This window comes from Lissotriton helveticus, chromosome 2_1 (assembly GCF_964261635.1).
Source record: "Lissotriton helveticus chromosome 2_1, aLisHel1.1, whole genome shotgun sequence".
Classification (NCBI taxonomy): Eukaryota; Metazoa; Chordata; class Amphibia; order Caudata; family Salamandridae; genus Lissotriton; species Lissotriton helveticus.
The window spans coordinates 281,248,263-281,263,097 of NC_136059.1; the positions used below are offsets into that span (position 1 = coordinate 281,248,263).

The following is a 14,835-nucleotide window of genomic DNA, read 5'->3' on the forward strand; positions in this document are numbered from 1 at the left end:
GTTGAAGGCGGGCTCGCCCCAAACAGTCGTCTCCCACCTCCAGACTACGACCGGCCTCCTTTCTTTGCTAGGGTTCTCCATCAACGTGCACACCTGATCCCCTCTCAGAAGCTTCTCTTCATCCGAGCGGTTCTGGACGCGGCGCAGTTTCGGGTCTATCCTCCCGCACAGCGAGTCCGGCACATTCGGGCTATGAGTCCGATCTTTCAGCCCTTGTCCCAGGTTTCGGTCAAGACGACCTTGAGGCTGCTGGACCTCATGGCCTCCTGCATCCTGCTCACCAACTATGCCAGATGGCATATGCAGGCTCTGCAGTGGGATCTGAAGTTCCAGTGGGCGCAGCATCAGGGGAACCTGTCCGGCTACGTCCAGATCTCGGAGGGCACTGCACAACAATTGCAGTGGTGGCTCACAAATCAGCATTGGGTCAGCAACAGAGCCCTCTCCCTTCCCCAACCGGAGCACACAGTGGTGACGGATGCGTCCCTCCTGGGATGGGGCAGCCACGTGGGAGAGGCAGAGAGCAGAGGCCTCTGGTCTCCGGTGGAGTCCAAGCTTCATATATAAATTCTGGAGCTTCGGGCGATCTTTCTTGAACTGAAGGCATTCCTTCCCTCTGTCAAGGGGAAGGTGGTACAAGTGTTCACAGATAACACCACCACCATGTGGTATTGCAACAAACAGGGCGGGTGGGGTCATTGACCCTGTGTCAGGAGGCCCTGCGCCTCTGGACATGGCTGGAAAGTCGAGGCATTTCTTTGACGGTTCAACACCTGGCAGGGTCTTTGAACGCAGACGAACTCAGCCGCCGGTGCATGATGGATCTTCACTCTGAGGTGGTGCAAGGTCTCCTTTGACAGTGGGGAGAGCCTTGGTTAGATCTATTCGCCACCGAAGATAACGCGCGATGTCCGCTGTTCTGCGCGTTGGAATTTCCAAGGCGGTACTCGCTTGGTGACGCTTTTCGTCATGAGTGGAGCTGCTGTCTATTGTACGCCTTTCCGCCTATACCACTTCTACCCAGAGTGCTGAAGAAGATCAGGCGCGACCGGGCCCAAGTCATTCATGTGGCACCAGACTGGGCTCGAAGAGTTTGGTGTCCCGAGCTACTCAGTATGAGCATGGATCCCTCGATCCGTCTGCCTCTTCGAGTGGATCTTCTGTCACAGCAGCAGAGGACAGTCCTCCACCCGAACCTGTCCAGCCTCCACCTACATGCGTGGAGATTGAGCAGCGACAGTTGATTCCGTTTGACTTTCCTCCTGAAGTCTGTGATGTCATTCTGGCAGCCAGGCGTCCCTCCACTAAATCGGTATACGCCTGCAGGTGGACACATTTGTGGCATGGTGCACAGCAAAGTCTGTGGATCCCCTTTCGGTCCCTCTTTCAGAGGTCCTTTTGTTCCTTCTTTCTTTGGGCTCTGCTATGGGCACTATCAAGGGCTACCTTTCTGCAATCTCGGCCTTTCTCAGGCTCCCTGATCAGCCCGTGGGCTTTCAAGTCCCCTGTAGTTAATAGATTTCTCAAAGGTATTACTCACCTTTTCCCTCCTATTCCGTTTGTGATGCCACAGTGGGACTTGAATCTGGTGCTTACTTTTTTGATGTGCGCTCCCTTTGAGCCGCTCCACAACTGTCCTCTTCGTTTGTTGACTTTGAAGACTGCTTTCCTGGTTGCTTTCACCTCCGCTAAGGGTGTGAGTGTGCTCCAGGCTCTTTCTTGTAAGCCTCCTTTTCTGTCAGTCCATCCGGACAGGTTGTGCTTCTCACTCGTCCTTCCTTCTTGCCAAAAGTGGTCACTGCTTTTCACATTGGACAAACTATCACCTTGCCCACTTTATTTCCACCTACGCACCCTCCCGGACAGGAAGAGAGGAGCCAACGTCTGGACCCAAAACGTGCGCTCTCCTTTTATCTGAACCGCACACAACCGTTCCAGGTGGATGACCAGCTCTTTGTTGGCTACGTGGGCGCCAAGGAAGGCCGGGCTGTACACAAGAGGACGATCTCCCACTGGGTCGTCTTGTGTATCAAAGCCTGTTATTCTCTGGCTAAGAAGGAACCTCCGGTGGGGTTGCGCGCCCATTCTAACAGGGCGACAGCAGCTACTACTGCATTGGGATAAGGTGTCCCCCTGCAAGACATCTGTCAGGCAGCCACGTGGGCCTCGCTGCACACTTTTACTAAGCATTATAGCCTTGACATCAAGTCCGGAGAGAAGGCTTCTAAGGCCATTCTGTTCTTCGTGATTTTCTGGTGTGATCTTTGTTCACAGACCCTCCACCGGGGTTGGTATTGCTGGGGTATCTATTCTAAGGTAAGGAATCTATCACTAACGTGTCTTTTAGATGCACAAGATACACAAGTAGACATTTTATTAAATGCCACACCCCTGAGGCTGATGGGCACCCTCTTCCCAAAATTGATAATTTAATTGTCTCTTTATCTGGGGCATCTATATTTCTAAATTGGACATGCGTTCCGCATATCATCAACTTGTTCTCAGTAAGGAGTCCAAGCATTTGACTGCCTTTGTCACTTCAGAGGGTGTTTTTTAGTTTTGTAGGGACCATTTGGATTGGCTTCAGTGGCTGCTACTTTTTAGAGAGTGATTGAGGATGTGTTGAGTGCCATTCCTGGTGTTTGTCCAGTATTTGTAAAGCGTAAACAATTACCCGAAGGTGTCAAGGCACTGGGGGCCGTCAGGAAGATTAAGCGAGCTATTGCCCAGAGTCAGATGGTGCTGGACGGATCGAACTGTGAGCCCCTGGGTTCCGAAGTCAGTTGCCCTGGCCTATGCCCCACACTTCTTTTTGTTCAAGAGTTAATTTTTCAAGATTGTGTTACTCCATGGTGAGGATGAAGTTGAACACAACAGCACTTTGAATGTAGTGTTAAAAGCCATGGCAGAATATGGTTTGAAATTGAGAAAAGACAAATGTGTATTTGGAGTAAAAGAAGTTGAATACTTGGGTCATCATTTTGAAGTGGGGAGAACAAGAAGGCGGATTGTCTTTCAAGTCTTCCAGTTTCATCGGAACCTGATGTGATTAAAGAGGATGTGAAATATTTGGTGGCTGATATTTGTTGATCGTATGTAGGATGTGTGTCCGAATAAAAGGGAAAAGAAGCTTTGAAAGAAGACAGTATTTTGAAATAAGTGAAGAGTTATGTGACTGCTAGTCGGCCAAGAGAAAATAACCTATCTTTGGTATCACAGATTGTTGGGAAAATTCAAGATGAATTGTTGATGGAGGGTGATTTTCCTTTTCGAGGTGATAAATGAATCCCACCTTTCAATATTAGAAACCAGTAACTTACTCTCAGTCATGAAGTACATTTAGGCATGACCTCCAACAAGAAAAGATTAAGGATTCTGTGTTAGTGGCGAGGAATAAACAGGGAAGCTGAGGAATGGGCGTCTAAGTGTATTAATTGTCAGCAAAATTACAAAGTCTTACAACAAGGGTATCACCCTTGACTGTTGTGTGGGAAAGGGTTGCCATTGATTTTTGGGGCCTTTCTGTTATCTTCCAGAACAACACAAGTATGCCATTGTTTCATTGTTTTGGTAGACTGTTTCAAAGTGGTTGGAGGCTTTGACTTATATTTTTGCCATGGAGTGTTTTCCTGTCTCATTAATGTCTGATAATGGTACAGCTTACTTCAAAAGAAATTGAGGTTTTGAATGGGGCTGGTATAAAACAAAAATGGTGTAGTTTGTATCACTTACAAGCGAATGGTCTTGTAGAAAAAATGAATAGGATGGTGGTAGAATGTGTACGTTGAGCATCTTTAAGGCGTGTACATGTTGATGATGCTATTAGAGCTATTAGAGCTCTGCATTGGGCACATCGTACCACAGCCAACAGAGACAGAGACAGGTGTCATCCCTTTTTGTGCTTTGAGGAAGGAAATCTTTTGATTTTCTTGCCAGCAAGGTTGTCTATTTCTTGTATTTTGGTGAATGATGCATCATCAGCAATTCTGGGGGAAGAGTGTTTCAGGAACATGTTGTTTCTAGATGTAATCATTAGATTAATGGGGTGTCACCCGCAAAATCAAAAGGACCTGGGTATAAATGATATCAAAACAATGGTCCTAGACTATTGATAAGATTGATACTATCAATAAAACAATTCTAAATGAGAAAAATGCGAATAGATCTGCAATTTTAGAATCCATCTGTATGGGAGAAAAAAAATTCTTGTTGTTATACTCAGACTGTTTTTTGATAAAATTTGAAATGTGGACATTGTGCCTAACTTGTATTTGTTCTTGAGAACACAATTGTCTCCCCTTGGGTACTGTCTCTGTATGTCACACACAGAGTATAACAACAAGAATTTTTTTTCTCCCATACAGATTGATTCTAAAATTGCAGATCTATTCGCATTTTTCTCATTTAAAATTGTTTTATTGATAGTTTCTAGATGTAGTCAGAGTAAGATCAGATTTAATTCCATTAAAGGTGCAAAGAAATTGCATGTCTGCAAAGGTGATTGGATGCGTGTGAAGCTACCAAAATGCAATAGGGAAAATAGGGGGAGTGAGATTTAGTCAACCTCATAAACAGCAAGAAAAAAGTGAAAACTCTAGTGCTCTGAAAATGGTCAATGGTGGAATAGTAGTAATATTGGGAAGGTATTAGTGATTGTGAGAGGGTGCTGTTTAGATTCTGATTTTCATGAATCTGTAAACACTTAGAAGCGTCTTGTTAATAGATCTTCTTCTAGTGCAGGTGATGGTTCAACTGGTTAGACGAATCAATGTAAGCTGCACAGAGTTAAGTCTGTACCAGCAAAATTTCAAAACTATATGATGTGTTAAATCATATATATGTAGTGTTGTTACCTTGTATCATTTTTTGCATCTTAATTATGGACTGTAATATATATTTCCATCTTTGGATTTTCACCTTGGAATATATGTTCTTGTTGTATTTTTAATAGTTTCTAAAAGAGTCTTTTGGCTTGAAAAGGGGAGGTGTGTTGTGTTTTGCTTTGCGCAAGAAGGTTCAGTGTGAAACATTCGTAAGCAGAGCTCTAGATATCGGTTGTAAGGGCCAGTTGGTTGCAGCTGGCAGGGAAAGAGCTTGTGCTGCTCATTGTCTCGCACTGTATTGTTACTTCTTGCTCTTCAGCAAATAAATACTTTATTGAGAACTTACTTGGCTATATCGTCTTCCATCAGAGTGGTACCTGTCTTCGACTTTTGGCTCTTGTTAAATTGTATGTTGACCACTACTTCGCCCAGTTTATCTAGGAGCTTCATGGGAAGAATTTGAATATTCCCATGGGTTTGGATTTTTGTGATGTTTACAGATTACCCACTCTGCCCAACTTTTGTCTGTGATTGTTATGTTATGTTATGTTAAAAGCATTTGTACCGCGCACGGACACCAAAAAGGTTTCATGGCGCTCAAGACAAGATGCGGGAGAGACAATGCTGCAGAATGGTTCAGTAGGCTAGCTTGAAAAGGTGGGTCTTAAGTAGTTTACGGAAACAGTTGTACCTAGGGCAGAGTCTGAGAAGAGAGGGAAGGGAATTCCACAGAGTGGGGGCCAAAAAGGAAAAGCATGAACCACCGTGTTTTTTCCTTTTGTACCTAGGGATCGTAAGCAGGTTATGAGAAGTGGATCGGAGTGCTCTAGATGGAGTATAGCGCTGGAGACTGGAAATAATAAAAACAGGGGCTTGGCCAATGAGGGCTTTAAACACCAAACAACCAAGTTTGAACTGACAGCGGTAGGCCACAGGGAGCCAATGCAATCTGTTCAACAGGGGTGAAATGTGTTGATGTTTCGGGAGATGAAATACCAATCTAGCAGCCTGATTTTGCACCAACTGTAGCCGGTGAAGATGATAGGCCGGGGTACCTACATAGAGGGAGTTGGCATAGTCAATGCGTGAAGTCACCAGAGCCATGATAACTAAAATGAGTGCTTCATTGGTAAGGAACCTACGAATTTTGCAGATCCTGCGAAGAAGGAAAAAGCAGGATGATGTTACTGCATTAATTTGGGGTCTCATGGACAGATCATTTGCAATGATGGCACCAAGACTCTTTACCGACTTGACAGGGCAGGGTGGAGGCCCGAGAGAGGGGGGCCAGAAGCTGGAATTCCATGGGTTGGCTGGCCCACCCATCAATACCAACTCCGTCTTATTTGGGTTAAGCTTCAGCTGACTATACTGCATCCACTCTGAAATCTCCAGCATGGTTGATTGAAAGTTGGTACAGGAAGAAGGGGAGGAATCCACGGGAAAGATCAATTGAAGATCATCCGCGTAGTTAAGTATAGTGACAGGGGCGTGACAAAGGGAAGCCAAAAGGGGTTGCATATAAAGATTAAATAAAAGAGGTGACAAAGCGGAGCCTTGAGGGACACCACAGACTAAAGGAATGCAAGAAGCAGAAAAATTGGACAAGTGAACTGCCTGAGAGCGCTGATGGAGAAAAGATCTGATCCATGAGAGAGCCACGCCCTGGATACCGGCATTGTTGACACGGTCGATCAGAATAGCATGATCGACCGTCTCAAATGCGGCCGACAGGTCCAGTAAAACAAGAGCCTGGGCGATGTTCTTGTCGGCACCTTGTCTCAGCACATCCATCACAGCTACGATGACTGCTTCGGTAGAGTGAAGCTAACTAAAGAAAAGAGGATGCCAACGGTATTTTCTTAAGGAAGGTTATAGGGACAGATACTACTAATTATCTGTCTCCTCACATTATAAATTGTATAGTATCAATCTATCATCAAATATAACGTTCATCTAATGGCTATTAACACCAACTTAAAAAAAAGGAAAACACACGAACAATAAATATGATTTGTAATTTTCTTTTAGAAATCCTTTTTCATTTTTACATCATAAATACAAATCAACTCCTCACGCAATATTTAATCTTGTGTGAAAGTACTTTTCAAGATCCAAGAGGCAAAATATCTTATTGTTGTGAACCCTTAATCCATGGGTTGTGTAAGAAGCCCAATAATTTATATACAAGGAAAATACTGGCAATGTCTTTTCTTGGCCTTATTTCCTTTGCGAACACCAAAGTAGCAAAGAGCATAAGAAGCAAACAACAGTGTCTTTGTGGCTTCTAATCACAATAATGCTCCTAGATATTATATCCAAGCATTTTCCAAAACAAAAGAGGTGTCGAAATTGGTGATAACTGTCGACTGCTTCGGTAGAGTGAGCTGGCCGAAAGCCAGCTTGATGCTTCTCCAAAAAGGAGGAGCTCTCGATGAATGAACTGAGGCACCGGGTGACATGAGCCTCCAAAATTTTCCCCAAATAGGGAAGGAGGGAAATAGGTGGAAAATTACTCATGACAGACAGATCGGCCCCTGGCTTTTTTACGATGGGAACAACCACCGCCTGTTTAGAGGATTCTGGAACCGTGCCAGTGGCAAGCGATTTATTGAGTAATGACAAAGGAGGATCTGGACAAGCCAGAAATATGTCTTTAAGAATTTGAGGGGGACAGCAATCATTAGGAGATCCAGAGCTCACAGAGTGTAACAGACAGTGAAATGAAGTCCGTCAGGGAGATAGGGGCAAGGCCTCTAACCGGCAGGGATTCATATGGGGCAAGGGGGAGGGGGGGATGGGGAGGGGGGGAAATTCTTTTTGATGGTAACAATTTTGTCCGAAAAGTACGAGTTCAGAGAGTCGCACAAAACTTGGGAGGGTAAAGGTTGTGCAGTAACACGATCTGGCAGGGTAAGCTCCTCTACTATGGAAAAAATGTCCTTAGTCTTGGATGCGGAATCCATAATTTTTTGGGAAAAATAGGAGGATTTAGCCAATAGAATAGATTTTTTTATAGTGTTTCAATAAATCTACATATTCAGATTTGGCTCGGGGATCGTAGTTACGCCGCCAGCGGCGCCCAGCTTGGCGAAGGGACAGCTTATCAGATTTTAGTTGGTCAGTGAACCAGCGCTGAGCGTCATGTGGACGTTTACTTTTAATGATTTTACGTGGAGCTACTTTATCACTTGCAGATGTCAACCATTGTTCAAGGGAGCTAACCTGGTCAGTCAGCGAGCTCTGTTCCCCGGGGGCGGTAGAGGCCAAAATGGCATGAAACTCCATAAGGTTGGCATGCTTCCAGTTACGGGCAGTGAAATTGGTAATGGGGGTGGGGCGGACAGCCAAAGTGAGGTTGATAGAGAATGAGATGAAGAGGTGATCAGACCATGAACAGGGGTACACTGAGGGAGGAGAAATATCAAGATTAGTTGTCCAAACTTGGTCTAAAATGTGGCCTTTACAGTGAGTGGCAATCGTGATATGCTGACTGCAATTTAAACTCACTAAAAGGTCAGTAAAGTCTACAGAGGAACTGCTCTCCCGGGAATCAGAGGGCCAGTAGTTAAAATCGCCCACAATGAGTATTTTGGCGGAATTAACGACTAGCCCCGACACCAAGTCGCCAAACTGTTGGGAGAAAAGAGGCATACAGTCAGGGGGTCGATAGACCAAAATACAGACAAAAGAAAACCTGGGAGAGGATTGCACAGTGCCGGATGCTTGCCCGCGCTGTGCAAACCGCATCTTGCACAGTGCAAGCGGTCGAGTAGATTTGTACTTGAGCGGCAGCTTTCTCAACGCGGATTGGTAGTTTCTCATTGCGAGCGGTCGCCGGCATACGCGACCACTCGCAATGAGAAACCTGACCTCCCCGCGTTAAGAATCTCGCCGGGAGGTTTATTTTCCACGCTCGCGATCGGCAACTTGATGTTACTGATCGTGAACGAGGAAAATGTGTTGCCGGGATGTTATTTTGCCCGCTCGTGGTCGCCAACTTGACATTGAAGACCGCCGGCAAGCAAAAAATGCCCGCTACACATTTTTGCACTGTGCTACTTGCAATTCGCATAGCGTGTAGTTGCGCCTAGGCCTAGAAACCACACTCTGTTGTTGTTTTTGGCAAAACAGGAAATCAAACCACAATGCTCATTTTTGCCGTTTTTTCAAGTTACGTTTCGTGCTCCTTCGGTCAACCACAAAACTCCAAATTGCAAATAAGCTGCCTTGTTACCAGTCCATAATAATGTCAGATTTGCAATAATATGCAGATGCTCATACCGTATATAGTTGGTTCCCTGCTAAAAGTATTTTGGTGTCCATGAACTGCTTCTGTTTACAACAGAGTCCTCCTTGGCAGTTTCCGTGTACCCTCAGTTTGTTTTGTGCATGGTTAGGGGTTTCTTGAGCTGGCTACATTATTTTATTTCTTGTATGCTTGAACCAGAGACATATGCATTAATTAGTGCTACATAGCCCAAGGCACAATGTCAATTGATATATTCTCATCCAATAGAAATATTTTTTCTCTCTTTTTCTTCCAAAGGGCATTGCATCATCTTTCACGATTAAAAGAATTGGTTGAGGAGTCTAACGTGAAGCAAGCCCAAGAATGTCTGAATCTAGAAGAAGAAAATTGAATTTATACCAAATCCACATATGCAGAAAGATATTTTCATTTTTGTGTGTATGTATTTTGATTCAATGAGGAATCTATTTTGTATTGACTCATTTTCATCAATTACTTTTGATGAGCTGTGCTGCTTGAATTGTGTAATTATTTAATTCTGAAAATATAATTGGGTAAAAATATAATATAATTTTAACCAAGTTTGACATAACCAAGGATTGACTGCATCTCATGAACTGTTATAGCGTCGTGTTAAAATGATTAGGTATTGAGACTTCATGCCTTCAATCATTTCATTAGAATCCCACTCAGTGTCTGCCATCATTTGAGCACTGTATTTCCAACATGCTCTTTAGTATACCATTAGCTGTCGCCCTCCCCAAGCCACATCAGTAAACTTGGCCCCGATAACAGCCCTCTTGCCCCGGTCCTAGTTTGAAAATACAGACAAAGTTGTAATACTACATTTGAACACTAGTTTTATACGCCTATCACCCCTTTTCTGTGCAATATTTGGAAACATTTTCGAATTCACTGTACACGTCATTCACACACACACACACACACACATTACAAAGATCATGCCCTTGATATGTTTTACCATATTTCATTTTGAATACCTGAGTTACCTATTGTTTTTCCACAGACAGACTACTATGGTATCAAATCCAAATGTTTTGTTACAAATCCTTAGCAGTTAAAATGTATCCAACATGTTTGTGAAGTTGTAAATGCGTAATGTGTGATGCCTTAGCACCTTCCATTTGGCAACCCAACCTTCATATCTCAAACAATACTCATTTGGGCCTGAAGATGAGACTTGTGGGGTTCAATAGGTGATAGGTGCACAGGAGAGGCCCATGGTATAGGTGCTACCAGGAGGAACTAGAGGTAAAGGTGATGAGATGGTGGAAGAGGTGCAAGAAGGGCATATGGAAAATTAAAGATGTACAGCGAAGAGGGGAGAGATACAGGTAAGAGGGAAAGTTAAAGAAAAAGGGAAGCAGCAAGAGGTGCATGACATGAAATTCACCAGCCGACATCCAGTAAAGTCATGGCATGAAATTAAAATATTTCTGCAAAACAGATTCAGGACCATCTTTTGGAGGAATTTAAAAAGCTTTTAAAATACAGGCAACAAAACATTAACAATAGAGCCGCGATGGTGATTTAATTAACCACATCTGTAACAGGAAATGTTCACTTGTGAAGGTTTATACATTACCAAGAATACAATCCTCCCTTTGTTAGAAAATGAATGCTGCTCTTTCGAAGACGTGCAGTACACAAATAACACCAGCAGGTGTCATTAGATGAAAGCTTTCAAATTACACCAGAGAGTATTTTAAAATTATTTCTCACATTTTCAGATTATTACATTTACTCTGGAGCAAGTTACCTGGATTCCAAAGCACACAGCATCGTATTCCATAAATGTCTTCCTCAACTCCCTCAGCACCTTACAGCCACCATGATGCACAACGTACACCTGGCAACCTCCGATGTGTAAAACAGGTGCACAGTAGCCGTCATTTGGAATACAAATTAGTATATTATGTACACAAATGTTGCAAAGGGCTCCTTGTCTGGCCTTGATTCACTGCCAGTCTGCTTTCAGTACACAAATGTTGCAAAGGGCTCCTTGTCTGGCCTTGATCCACTGCCAGTCTGCTTTCAGTGGTAGTGTTTAGAGAATGGTATGCTGGAGCAGTATGCTTTTCTGAACTCCCTTAACTTGACTATTTTGATTCGGTTCCTTTGAACCGGGGATGGCAGCAAGTTTACGGCGCTGGAGTCGAGCCACTGTTTCTTTGAAAGTGAAGACATGGCCCACACCCATAGGTAGCTGAGCTAGCTTTGATTTTGTGGCTGTAGTACTGACTTTATCCAAAGCCGAACATAGACCTCCTAAATCTCGAAAGAAGCCTTGTTCTTTCTTTGCAACCACCCCACATCCTCTCCAATGCCAACATCGCTTTTGCTTATTTTCAGCTCTCCACTTATCTTTGTTAAAAGCAACTTTGCTTTGAGCTCTGCCTACCCTGTGGAAGTGAAACTTCTAAGAACTTTGAGGTAGAAATTAAGGAGAGGTATTTTTGGTTAAAAAGTCTCCAGGGGTTGTTGCAGAGTGTAGACGACGGGGTTGTAATGTATTAAGAAGTGTAAGAAGTTAGAACGTAAATGGGGGAAGAACTGCATTTTAGAGGACAAAGATTTTTTAAAAGGGCGCGGAAGGAATACTGGGTTTCCATTTTAAGAGCTACAAACCTCCACTATGAGAAGCGTATTTTCCGCTCTGTCAACAATTCTAAAGATATTTTTCGATTGTCAAGAGCCTCCTAACTCCAAAAGCCGGGTCTCAGTCCAAAATGGCTTCTCAAGGAATGGTGTGAAGAATTTGCAGGTTTCTTCGCTGGTAAAGTCCAAATCATTCAGGCTAATCTTGGGAGCGGTAGTAAGCAGGAGCTTGAGGTTAACTCTTCTCCTGCAAGGAATTTGGTTTTCCTGCCCAAATTAGAGGCTTTTGGAGCCATCTCCCTGGAAAACTCTCTAGCCGCACTAAAACCATTAAAATCAGGCTCCCCTATCGATCCTTGCCCCCCCCATAGGCTGCCAGCGGTGGGAGCAGAGGTTATTGATCCAGGGGCCAATAAACAGTTTAATTTATCTTTAGCTTCAGGCAAGGTGCCCAGTGATTGGAAACAGTCTGTGATTATCTCCTTGCTTAAAAAACCGTCAGACACCTGTTAATTATAGACCCATTTTTACTCCCCGCCTTTGCTAAAATCCTAGAGAAGCAGGTGAACAAACAACTATCGAGGTTTGTTCAGTATAATGGGCTCCTCCACCCAGCTCAGTCTGGTTTTAGGGCCCTACACAGTACTGAAATGGCGCTGACTGAGGTATCTGAAGCCATATGGGGCACACTGAATAATCGGGGCGGGGCAGGGCAGCACTGGTTTCACTGGATCTTTCGGCGGCGTTCGGCACAATGCCACATGCCCCGCTATTACACCGTCTGCGGGAGATTGGGGTGGGCGGCTTAGCCTGGAATTGGTATAAATCCTATCTGAAAGATAGAATCAAATCAATCAATAAGGGTATTTATAAAGCACGCTACTCACCCGTGAGGGTCTCAAGGCGCTTGGGAGGGGAGTGGGGGGAGGGTGGGGGAGAGTGTGGGTCACTCCCTTCTCAGCCGCCCTTCAACGTGTGTACACTGGTTCCCCAGGCCTCTGTATTATGCCCCTTGCTGTTTTTTTTTTTTCACAACAAATTTTATTGATAGGATTGGGCAAGGTAATAAGTGTGGCTCCCCACAGTCAGGAGAACACCACCAAGCAACTTGGTACAGTTACAGCACAGGACCAGAGTCCAATCAAAAAACGAGAGAAAGCATAAATGACAGGAAACGGCCATACCCGCCCCTATCCCTCCCAACCCCAACTACCCAACCCCCTACACCCCCCCAACGTCCCTCCCTAACCCCGTGCACGCGTATACAGATAACTTTAGCGCTTTGTCGTGGCATGGCAATCGTGGTGTAGTTCATAGGCCTGCTGGACATCGCATGCCTAAAGATCTTCCTCCGGTTCCGCAGGGGGGGTCTAGTGTCAATCCCCTATAGTCTGCCCATCTCTTCCACACCTTAAAGTGCTTGCGGGGGCACCCTCGTGCCTCAAATATTGGTCGCTCTAGGCCCATACAAAAGTCTAGTCCGGCTCTCCACGCACTCAGGGGGGGGGGGGGGCCCTCTCATCCCTCCAAGCCCGGGCCAGGTCCCTTTTGGCAACCACCAGCCCCAGTAACAACAAGTAGCGTTTATATATGTTCCCACCAACTCCCTCCAGGATGTGGAGTAGACCTAGGCGATGCGTACGGGGAAGATCCCAACCCAGCACCTCAGACAGGCAGCTCCACACACCCCTCCAGAAACCAATCAGTCTAGGACACGACCATACCGTATGGAGCAATGTGCCCACCGCAGCCTCACAGCGCAAATGCCCCTTGCTGTTTAATATTTATATGTCCCACGTAATTCAGATAGCAGACACATTCGGGCCAGAGTCATCTCGCATGCAGTCGATACACAGCTGCTCTTTTCCTGGAATAAGGCAAGCGAAGCAGATTGCGTGTATGTGAAAACCTGCCTCGGTGCAGTTTCCTGCTTGTTAGTTTAGGCCCAATTGGAATGTAATGACGAAAAGACTGATATTCTTCTCTTTGGGAGTTTTCCTCCGCAGTTCTGGCTCTCATTTTGGCCAGACGACTCTCCCCTTCCGGCGCCTCAGGGTGGACCGGTAAAAAAATTAGGGATATGGTTTGATGACAAGTTGTCCTTTGGGACTCAAATCAAAAGTCTGACTGGAACATGCTTTGGGATTCTGCAAGCTCTAAAGATAATTCTGCAGTTGCTACCTGTGCATGTTAGGAAAACAGTCATCCAAGCCTTAGTTACGTCACGTATTGACTATGGCAATGCATTATATGCCAGCTTGTCTGGCTAGCTCCCCAACAAACTCCAGGTGAACCAGCATATGGCAGCCCGCTTGTTATTCAACCTCCCTAAGAGGGCTCGTGTCAAGCTGCATCTCCGGGATCTCCACTGATATCCTGTAAAAGAAAGAGTGAAGTTCAAGAACCTTGTGCTGGTACATTCCACCTTATACGGCAAAGGACCTTCCTATTTGAGATCTAGATTCAAGTTTTGCACTCCGTCTCAGCAACAGCGGTCCTCAAATAAGTTGCTGGTTTGTACACCCAGAATCCTCAGACAAAGAGCTGGTGGCAGATCACTAACCCAGTTGGGTGCAGTGGCCTGGAATCAGCTCCCGATGTCATTAAGTGATCCGGGTCTATTTAGAAAGAAGTTGAAAACCTGGCTCTTTAAATAAACTGTGCCTTCTCCTGCCGAACCGTTCATTAGGGAATGTGCAGAGACACTCCTTCCAGTAGCTTTGGCCACTATCAGTGCTGTTAATAATAATAATAATAATTCTTTAACCTAATTACCACAGTCTATAAATAGGTTCGGTGATTGTTCCGCCCACTCTAACACCCCTGTATGTGTACTTGTACATTCCACAACAGTTCATAATGTCGTTTTCGATCTCACTGAGACCTTGGAGGTAGATGTGAATAAAGATTCTTCACTCCACAGTTGGCTTCGACTTGATTCTTTCACTATGCATATCATTGTTGAAATACGCTGAACGCTAATAAATATCTTCTGTTGATTATGTTTTCCTTTAAAATATAAATAAATCAATTACCAAGGTGTGGGCATCATCATTTTGACCCCAAAACAACAGTAGAGGAAGTGTAGAGGTAATGATAGAATCACCCTCCTAACTGATCTATATAAAGAACAGGATTCTA

The 14,835-nt window shown here is 44.7% G+C and overlaps 1 protein-coding gene across 2 annotated transcripts in view; it reads left to right on the plus strand.

Moving 5' to 3' along the window:
• C2_1H18orf54 (chromosome 2_1 C18orf54 homolog) overlaps window positions 1-14,614 on the plus strand; it is a 173,210-nt gene extending 158,596 nt beyond the window's left edge. For both annotated transcript variants that reach the window (XM_078674817.1, XM_078674818.1), the window contains exons 8-10: window positions 9,373-11,013; window positions 11,075-12,694; window positions 13,453-14,614. In XM_078674817.1, the coding sequence (XP_078530943.1) occupies window positions 9,373-9,466 (94 nt within the window). In that variant the 3' untranslated portion in view covers window positions 9,467-11,013; window positions 11,075-12,694; window positions 13,453-14,614. The remainder of the gene's footprint in view (window positions 1-9,372; window positions 11,014-11,074; window positions 12,695-13,452) is intronic.
• Window positions 14,615-14,835: the final 221 nt, after the last annotated feature.